Source organism: Camelina sativa, chromosome 3 (assembly GCF_000633955.1).
Source record: "Camelina sativa cultivar DH55 chromosome 3, Cs, whole genome shotgun sequence".
Classification (NCBI taxonomy): domain Eukaryota; kingdom Viridiplantae; phylum Streptophyta; class Magnoliopsida; order Brassicales; family Brassicaceae; genus Camelina; species Camelina sativa.
The window spans coordinates 1,974,295-1,982,468 of NC_025687.1; the positions used below are offsets into that span (position 1 = coordinate 1,974,295).

The 8,174-nt window shown below is 37.5% G+C and overlaps 4 protein-coding genes across 5 annotated transcripts in view; 1 reads left to right on the forward strand and 3 right to left on the reverse strand.

Annotated features, from left to right (window-relative positions):
- Positions 1,283-2,012, reverse strand: LOC104778564. The gene is made up of 3 exons (XM_010503018.2): positions 1,696-2,012; positions 1,512-1,611; positions 1,283-1,427 (listed from the first exon to the last, which is right to left on the reverse strand). The coding sequence occupies exons 1-3, from the start codon at positions 2,010-2,012 to the stop codon at positions 1,335-1,337; spliced, it is 510 nt and encodes a 169-aa protein (XP_010501320.1). The 3' UTR covers positions 1,283-1,334.
- LOC104762872 (general transcription factor IIH subunit 2-like) lies at positions 2,238-4,480 on the reverse strand. Its single transcript, XM_019243287.1, has 4 exons — positions 4,161-4,480; positions 3,264-3,725; positions 2,793-3,171; positions 2,238-2,626 (listed from the first exon to the last, which is right to left on the reverse strand). Exons 1-4 carry the CDS (start codon positions 4,434-4,436, stop codon positions 2,478-2,480), a joined length of 1,266 nt encoding a protein of 421 aa, XP_019098832.1. The 5' UTR covers positions 4,437-4,480; the 3' UTR covers positions 2,238-2,477.
- On the forward strand, positions 4,984-6,791 carry LOC104762888 (uncharacterized protein At2g29880-like). The gene is made up of 2 exons (XM_010486288.1): positions 4,984-5,588; positions 5,670-6,791. The coding sequence occupies exons 1-2, from the start codon at positions 5,310-5,312 to the stop codon at positions 6,342-6,344; spliced, it is 954 nt and encodes a 317-aa protein (XP_010484590.1). The 5' UTR covers positions 4,984-5,309; the 3' UTR covers positions 6,345-6,791.
- LOC104762903 (receptor like protein 30-like) overlaps positions 7,052-8,174 on the reverse strand; it is a 2,686-nt gene continuing 1,563 nt past the window's right edge. Inside the window, exons 2-3 of one of the 2 annotated variants that reach the window (XM_010486316.2) lie at positions 7,674-7,961; positions 7,052-7,550 (exon numbers count right to left, since the gene is read on the reverse strand). In XM_010486316.2, coding sequence (XP_010484618.2) covers positions 7,061-7,550; positions 7,674-7,961 — 778 coding nt within the window. In that variant the 3' untranslated portion in view covers positions 7,052-7,060. Of the gene's footprint in view, positions 7,962-8,174 lie in introns of both variants that reach the window. The other variant, XM_010486307.2, reaches the window with a different exon arrangement.

An 8,174-nucleotide genomic window follows, 5' to 3' on the forward strand; every position in this document is an offset into this window, starting at 1 on the left:
ATTTCTTAATCAACTTTGAATTAGCGATTAATCACGCAGAGTTAAAACCAAATTAGAATAATTTTTTTTTGTTTTTTTCAATTGAGGGGGAAAAAAGAAAAATTTTCCTCAATTTTTTTTATTTTTCTCTCTCTCTCTAAGAAAAAAAAAAAAAATTCAAATTTTTGTTTGTGTTCTACTAAAAATAGAGAGGGAAGGGAGAATAAAATGGCCGGAGACTCTCTGCGGACCCTTTCAAGAAGACATGACACCGTGGAGTTGTTGACTAATAGAGAGAGACTTCACACGCGATTTTGTCGCCTTGGATATAATTAATATATGTATTAATTAATCTTGTTCTTGTTAGAAGAAGCATTGCATAGAATTTGTTGTGTTTAGACTTTAAGAGTGTGAATTTTTTTGATACATATATCATATATAGAGTATGATGAAAATAACTGTTTATTATGTTATAAAATTTTGTGTCTAAGTGAATCGTTTAAAAGTGTAGTATGATCTCTCACAATTCAAAAGAGATGTTCTCATATCGGCCGTATAGGTTAAATTCAATGACAAGCTGTATGTTACGTTTTTTAAAAAAAAAAAAAAAATTAACCAAAAAAGAGTGGCTAGCATCTAAATGTCCAATATAAGCTTAGGCCGAAATCAATGTTTGTTTAATATTATCACATTTTATCTTCCGTTGGAGACGTGCAAACCAATATCACATTTTTATATTAACTCAGGATCTCTAAGTTTAAAGACAGTTAAATCTCTTAAGCTTCTTTCTTCCTTTCTGTCAATCAAATAAGATACACATATATAGCTATACTGATCACTACTTTGGCATCATATCCACTCGTCCAAACTAATGACTACTAAAAGGGTACTAACTCTACTTCAGATGTAGCCAAGTCTAATGACTACATACGGTAATTGAATTAGTCATTCTTGTTAACTATAAAATGATCATGATATCATCTTGTAAACTTATATGAAATCTTGAATTAGTCATTCTTGTTAACTATATATATATATATATATATATATATATATAATGATCATCAACTTGTAAAATTATATGAAATCTTTATAAAGCATGTAATTTTACAAAGAAAGTTTTCACGGAGTTAGTGTAGCTACAAACTCCTTTGAGAGTGGAACAGAGAAAGGGAAAGAACAAAAGGAAGCACGGACAAGCTAAGAGAGTATAGATGGTATGTATATATATATGCTGAAAATTGATGATAACGTTGTATATATATGCAAGATTTCTGATCTTGATGGATAAAGTACCAAAGGAAAGGATTCATACATCAATCTGCTTCCAGCTCAAGAAAAAGTCCCATTAAGCTTTAGTCAGAGTCCGAATCAGGATCCGAGCAGGGCAAGTCAATTTCTATGGAAGTGGGTTCACAAATCGTTGTAGCTGTGACTGATGATGATCCCTAAGGTAATAGTAATACAAAACATTTAAAGGAAATAATTGAGAGATTATAGATGATAATTAATAAGCAAGAGTAGAATATTACCTCTTCCTTAAACTCCTGAATTATAGGATTAGGTATAGACACAATTTTTTCTCCATGGAATACACCATCAGAATCATGAAGCTCTCTACTATCATCCAAAAACAAGATGAAAGATCTGATTACAAAACCCTTATTATTTATATAATAGAGGCAGTTTAGAAAATTAGATCACCTAGTCACCCACCTGGTGGCCAAAGCAGCGGTGTCAGAGCTTCTCATTATGGTTATTTCATCTTGGACCATCTTACGCTTAGAATCCGAGACAGAGGTAGCAGAGCACCTTCGTTTCAAAGAATTTCGAGATCGATATCGCAGCGCCTTCAACCTCCGTGGTGCTTGTGACTGAGGAAATGGATCTTTGAGTGGAGGAAGCTGATCATGAAGGAGACCAGAGATGGCGTCTTGGAGATTCCAGTTAAAGCGTTCGAGGAAGTAAAATGCTGCTTCTTTACACGCTGACGTTGCCTTGCAGAAGGTAGTGACCTTATTATCTTCGTTCATGGTGTTTCCAACGGACTTTTATCAGAGATTATTATGTCAATTATATATTTCACTAAAAAGATTTTAGTAAATAACTTATCTAACAAACAGACAGAGATATTTGGGGATGTAGCTGCGACTTTGTAGTACTAAACAAACCACTCAATATGATACGGTTTTCTTTTGTTTTTAATTACTAGGAAAACATTAAAGCCAAAAATTTATAACTAATTCTTTTTAAAAAGATCAAAATCATATTTGTTGGACTGGATTGTTCAAAAAAAAAAAAATATTTGTTGGACTGGAAACAAATTAAAGAAATAAAACCCTAAACTACTAATCCCACAATTTCACTACATCATAATTATCTATTCTTTTGTGTTGTTAGACTGATTCTCTCATTCACTCATTCTTTTGAAATAGAAGTATGCTGAAATACATTTGTACTTCTAATTCAGCATATGCAAGTGTGAACGCCAGATTCTCTCATTCTTCCATCAAGGAGACTGATTTGGGACGGTGTATACTCTCACAGCCAGGACAATTGTGTAAGCTCTCGTGGATGTATATGTCGCAGTCCAGACAGAAATAGTGCTTGCATTTACGACATGTTACGCATTGGCCGGGCTTATTCCCTGCACAAAATGAGCCTTGGTATTCAGTTGATGCAATGTGGAACATAAACAACGGTAATCCATGAGTCTCTTAAGTTCAATTACGGGTCTACTGGCCAATGGTTATTACTTATTAGTACTCAGAAACATGTATGAAGACTACATAGACTGATGTTCAAGTATTTACCTGTACCAATTAGGCTCTGTTGGCAGCCAAAACAACTCTTTCCCAATGTTCTCCGAGAATCATTCAGACTTGAAAAAGCAGGCACCTCATCAAATGGAGCTATTGGGAAGAGATGATGGTATGATCTCGCTAAATGTGGCGATGAGACAAGTGTTAGACCGCAGATAGTGCATTCTGTAGGTAGGTCACACACCCTAGCTTTGCATCTCGGGCACATATAACCAGCTCCAATCTTGACTTCCTTATGACATGAACAGATTGCCATTGAACCCTCGGCAGCTCTTTGTGGGAAACCCATCTTGATCAAATTTGCAATTGCAAATTCTGCTATTGCCGGAGGTGGAGGGGCATGTTCGAGTAGAAGATCCTTTAGGTGCACCTGCGTGAAAAAAAGACAAATACACACTGTTATGCAAACAAAAAAAAAATGTTACAAAGGTACAAGTGGAAGTAGAAGGTAGCTAAACTCACCTCATCCACCGCAACGGAATACAATCCGCCAGTTTCTTGGCAGAGGTGTTTACATATGAACATCTCTGCAGAAAGCCCGATTACAGAACATCTTAATTTGGACTTCTTGCATTTTTGAATAGTCTCCATGATATCGCCAGGATCACAAGTGCATAAAGCTGAGTACAATATCAGAACCTCGCGATGACCATAAGATGGAACCTGGCTGAGATGCTCATTCACAAGTTCCAGTGCGTTCTGCAAAGAGGAGTCACCCAAGGCTTCCAACTTCCCCATCAACGCTTTTATGTGAGTCTCAGGACTACCACCAAGATCAGTTAAAGTATGGGCAACTCCATTTTTGATAGACACTAAACCGATTTGACTCAGAGGATTCTGGTCAAAGAACTCTCTAATGAAAGCTTCAACATGTTTTGCCATGACGGCTATCCGGCTTGGTCTGAAATCCATTTCCGCAGCTGCCTAGACACGAGAATACAGTCCAAGTGTAAGACTTTGCATATCTTGAAACAGTAGAAATTTAAACCGAAATCATAATGTTGCAGTCAATAAAGATTCTGAATAAGAATCACATCCATATCAAAACCACACTTAGAGAAAAATTAATCATTGCAAACAATACAGAGCGAACTATAGAAACTATTGAGAAGACTAAAGAGCAGAGATCTCCTAAACTGAACCAACGATTCCAAAGTAAAAGCAGTGTACACATCTCTCTCTCTATATATATATTACCCCCAAAGTGCACTAGTTTCTCATCTCTACAAGTCTAATGGAAGTAACATATGCGCAACTCGCTAATCAACTCAGAGGATACAGCATTGAATCTTCAAAATTCACAAAATCAGCAACTCAATTCCATAGACCCTAGAACCAAAAATTGCATAGAAATCTTACCCGGGAGAAGTCAATGACGATGTAGAGATAGCGAATAAGCCCCTTCTGGATACGAGTACCAGCAGCAGCGGCGGAGAGCATGCGGAGACGGCGACGATACTGAGCATGGTAAATAGCGCTGTTATCAATTGGCCGTAAAAGTCCAGACTCGTCTTCTTGCAATTCCTCCCAGGATCTGTCGTCAACATAAGCTCTTTCCCACTCGCCGATACCTTCTGCATCTTCGTCGTCTTCGTCCTCTCTTTCTCCGGTTAACCTCTTTCTTTGATTACTCATCCTTATATTAATTAAAACCTCTCTCACAGCCAAAGAAACCTAATTACAAATAGACAGAAGAGAACTCAACCTGAAATAAATAAATTATATAAGAACCCTTTCTTATTAATAAAGTTCACAATTTCAACTGAAACTTTTTTTTGCCTATATTTAACCCTTACATTTAAGGCAATTGGCTGGACCGCGGATTCCGACTCATGATATAATTTAACCATATATTACCCTTGTAATCAAATTATTCATTGAGAAGCATGAAAGAAAGTACAAAAGTGATCGTCGGACACACAAAGCATCTATATATATAGGGAATGATAATGATTAATGAGGGACAATACACAATTTATCCTAAGGGCTTGACTGGTTCTCCCGCTAGCTCCCGCAAACGCTGCGTTTGCGTTTGCGGGCGGTTGCTAGCGGTTGGGGCCAATCACACAAAACGCTCCCAATCGCTTTCAGTCGCTTCCAATCGCTCCCAACCATTGAATTCCAAAAGCTAGTTCCCGCAAGCGTTTGCGGTTGCGGGCGATTGCGGTTGGAATAATTTTTAATAAAAAAAAAAAAAAAAAAAAAAAAAAACCAACGATAAATTTTTTTCTATCTTCTATATATGTTTATCACCTTCTCAACCCTAACCAAGCCGTAACCCTAGTCTCTCAAACCTCCAAGTTATGGCGTCAACCCAAGGTGATGAAAATCAAGATGGAAACGTAAGTATTGAATCTCTTTTATCATTCATTATATGTTATATATGTGTAACTCTTTCTATTTTTTTCATAGCATCATCTTTTTCATTCTATATATTGTTTTGAGTTTGGTGATTGAATATATGTCTCAACTTGTTTTCTCGAATAGAAAATTACCTGGTCAGACGAGATGACTCGTTTGTTGTTAGATTTGATAACGCTAGAGAAACAAGCTGGAAATTCCAGAGGCAAAAGTTTGAGTGAGAAAGGAAAAGAAAACGTTCTTACAGAATTTAGAAAGGAATTTCCACTAAACTTAAACTGGAACAAAATTAAGAATAGACTTGATACTTTAAAGAGGCAATATGAACTGTATCGTAAAATCACGTTTGGAGCAACTGGACTCGGAGTTAATCCAAGGACAGGAAGTCTTGATGCCCCTGATCATTGGTGGAAAGATAAAATTAAGGTATGTAACCACATATTTGTGTAATTATTAATTTCTTGTTTTGTATTTTCATTGATTGGAATTTTGTTTTTGGTTTATAAGGCTTATCCTGAAGCTTCGAGACTCCGGTCGCACCCACTGCGGTTTATACCGCTTCTTCATGTGGTCTTCCGAGATGAAACGGTTGTGGTGGAGGAGTCATGGCAACCAAGACGTGGTGTAAATCGTCATGCTCCATTAGTTGACGTAAGTGAGACTGAACGTACAAACGAAGAAGACGAGAGAGAAGATATGATGCGTGAGAACGAACCTCATCATATGGAAACAGAAGACCCAGATTGGATGTCACAAATTCCGAGGGAAAACTCTGCAAATCCAAATTCCGAGGCGGAACCATCATTTGCATCCAAAGAGACATCTTCTACGCACACTCAGGAGAAAAGAAGTCGAAACCGAAAGCGTAAACAAAATCCAGTAGACTCGACGCTCGACCGTATTGCTACTACTATGGAAGACCGAAATGATATTCTAGAGCAAATGACAAATGCAAAGTCAAAATCTCAGTCAACAAATTCAACTGAAGAACAAATGGCTCTTGTTGTGAAACATGTGAGGGCAGTACCGGATCTGGTTCCGATGTCGGAGCTTTATTGGGCATCTCTTGATCTTATTGCAACAAATGATGTTGTGCGCGGTTTATTTCTTGCTCTCCCAGATGACGAGAAGCTACCTTTTCTAAAGAGACAAACCAAGGAGTCTCGTAATGATTTTGCTTGATGATTAGCTTTGGTTTTGTTGAGTTAATCTTTCATGGAATTTTTATTTCTTGTTTGCATTTTGTTTACGACATTGAGGATTGTCTTTGGTTTTGATTTGACTTCAGTTTTTGTTGGCCTTTACAATATAATATTTTCTATTCATTTATTATGCAAGCGGATGCTTTTTAAGAGTCAAAATGTAACAAGAATTTAATTTGTTACAGGAAGGAAGTGACATGGAGTTGAACACAGTCAGAGAAATAATAGAAGCAGATGACCAAGTTATTGAAGCAGTAATCTGCATTGATCTTCTGGATTATTATCATAGTTATAAAAATAATCCAGAAGATCCACGGTATCAAGCACATGTTTTGCCATTTGTCACATTACTTGATGCAATATTTGGTGATAGACCAAATGCATAAAATAATAAACATTTCACAATGAATTTTATTTGTTTTTCTAAATAATTATTGTATTTTTTTATGATTTTTAATTATTAATCAAGTTTAAATTTTTTTTTGATATTTTAAAACATTTTTATATTATATATCACATTTATTATGTTCTAACCGCTATTGCACCCGCTGGTCAACCAGTCGTAAACCTCCCGCAAACGCACCAATTTTAAAACGCTAAACCAGTCGTTCAAAACGCTTTATAACGCTTGAAACCGCAATCGCCCGCTTCCGCAATCTCCCGCAACCGCAACCGCAACCGCAGCGTTTGAACCAGTCAAGCCCTAAGTCTAACAACATGTCCGATTCTCAGTCCAAATATCATCATCAGGAGGATCAGGGCAGACCCATAGCCTATCGTTGTGGCTTTCGAGGTCAAGTTATGTTCTTGCTTTGGCGGCTTTAGTTGTTGTTGAGTCTGTGGTGATGGTGCTCCGTTTTTCTCTGAGCAACTTTTCCCAAGAGGAGGACCGCAAAGGTTGTTGTTCCCTTCAAAGGAAGCGTCACTTTGCTCCAGGAACTGTCTACCCTGTGGTATTTGTCCCGTTAGATTGTTATATGACACGTCAAGGATCGCCAAGAAGGAGAGGTTCGTTAACTCTTGTGGAATGTTCCCTGAAAGTTGGTTTCGAGATAAGTCTAGTGACACCAGCTCTGTGAGTTTGGCCATGGACGATGGAATATGACCTGTGAAATCGTTGTTCGATAAATTCAACGCATGTATTGACTTCAAGAGACCTATGGATTCTGGAATCTGTCCTCCAAGTCTGTTTCCCGAGAAATCAACGAGTCCCAAAATCGTTAAGATTTTCTCTATCTCCATGCTCATTCCTTTAAAATTCATAATAATGGAAGGGTGAAACCCAAGCAAGTAAAATTCCCCAATGTACCTTGGACGACCATAATCTTTAAGCCCTCTAACCAAGACTGTACTCCAGTTCACAAAATAATTTGGTGGCAGGCTCCCGTCGAATTCGTTACGCGATATGTCAAATATCCGCAATTCTGGAAACGATAGAGGATGGTGTTGAGGAGAATAGATTGGACCGTGGAACCTGTTTGATCGTAGGACAATGACTTGCAGATTTGGTAAAGCGGTCATCCAGAAAAGGAATGTGTCATTTATGCGATTGCTCTCCATGTTTATCATCTCTAGGCTTGTGCAATTTGCAAGAGACCTTGGAAGCTTTCCTCTTATTTTATTGTGTCCAACGTCAAGCATTTTCAGTGAGCTGTTGGAGAATGTGTCAGGAAGTCTTCTAAGGTTGTTGTGACGTAGATTCAGCAGTACTAGTGATTCACTCAAGCATCTCGGAACTGAACCACTAAAACTGTTGTTTGATAGATCAACGTATAGCAGATTCCTTGGATTGCACATTGAAAGAGGTATG

What these genes read in the sequence shown, in the direction of transcription:
- LOC104778564 (XM_010503018.2), bottom strand. Translation starts at nt 2,012, where the DNA reads ATGAACGAAGATAATAAGGTCACTACCTTCTGCAAGGCAACGTCAGCG. An exon ending in ACCGCTGCTTTGGCCACCAG is followed by an intron (nt 1,612 to 1,695) that starts GTGGGTGACTAG and finishes TTTCATCTTGTT; the next exon opens with TTTGGATGATAGTAGAGAGC. An exon ending in TTCAGGAGTTTAAGGAAGAG is followed by an intron (nt 1,428 to 1,511) that starts GTAATATTCTAC and finishes CTATTACCTTAG; the next exon opens with GGATCATCATCAGTCACAGC.
- LOC104762872 (XM_019243287.1), bottom strand. Translation starts at nt 4,436, where the DNA reads ATGAGTAATCAAAGAAAGAGGTTAACCGGAGAAAGAGAGGACGAAGAC. An exon ending in TCGTCATTGACTTCTCCCGG is followed by an intron (nt 3,726 to 4,160) that starts GTAAGATTTCTA and finishes TCTCGTGTCTAG; the next exon opens with GCAGCTGCGGAAATGGATTT. An exon ending in ACAGAGCCTAATTGGTACAG is followed by an intron (nt 2,627 to 2,792) that starts GTAAATACTTGA and finishes CATTTTGTGCAG; the next exon opens with GGAATAAGCCCGGCCAATGC.
- LOC104762888 (XM_010486288.1), top strand. Translation starts at nt 5,310, where the DNA reads ATGACTCGTTTGTTGTTAGATTTGATAACGCTAGAGAAACAAGCTGGA. An exon ending in GGTGGAAAGATAAAATTAAG is followed by an intron (nt 5,589 to 5,669) that starts GTATGTAACCAC and finishes TTGGTTTATAAG; the next exon opens with GCTTATCCTGAAGCTTCGAG.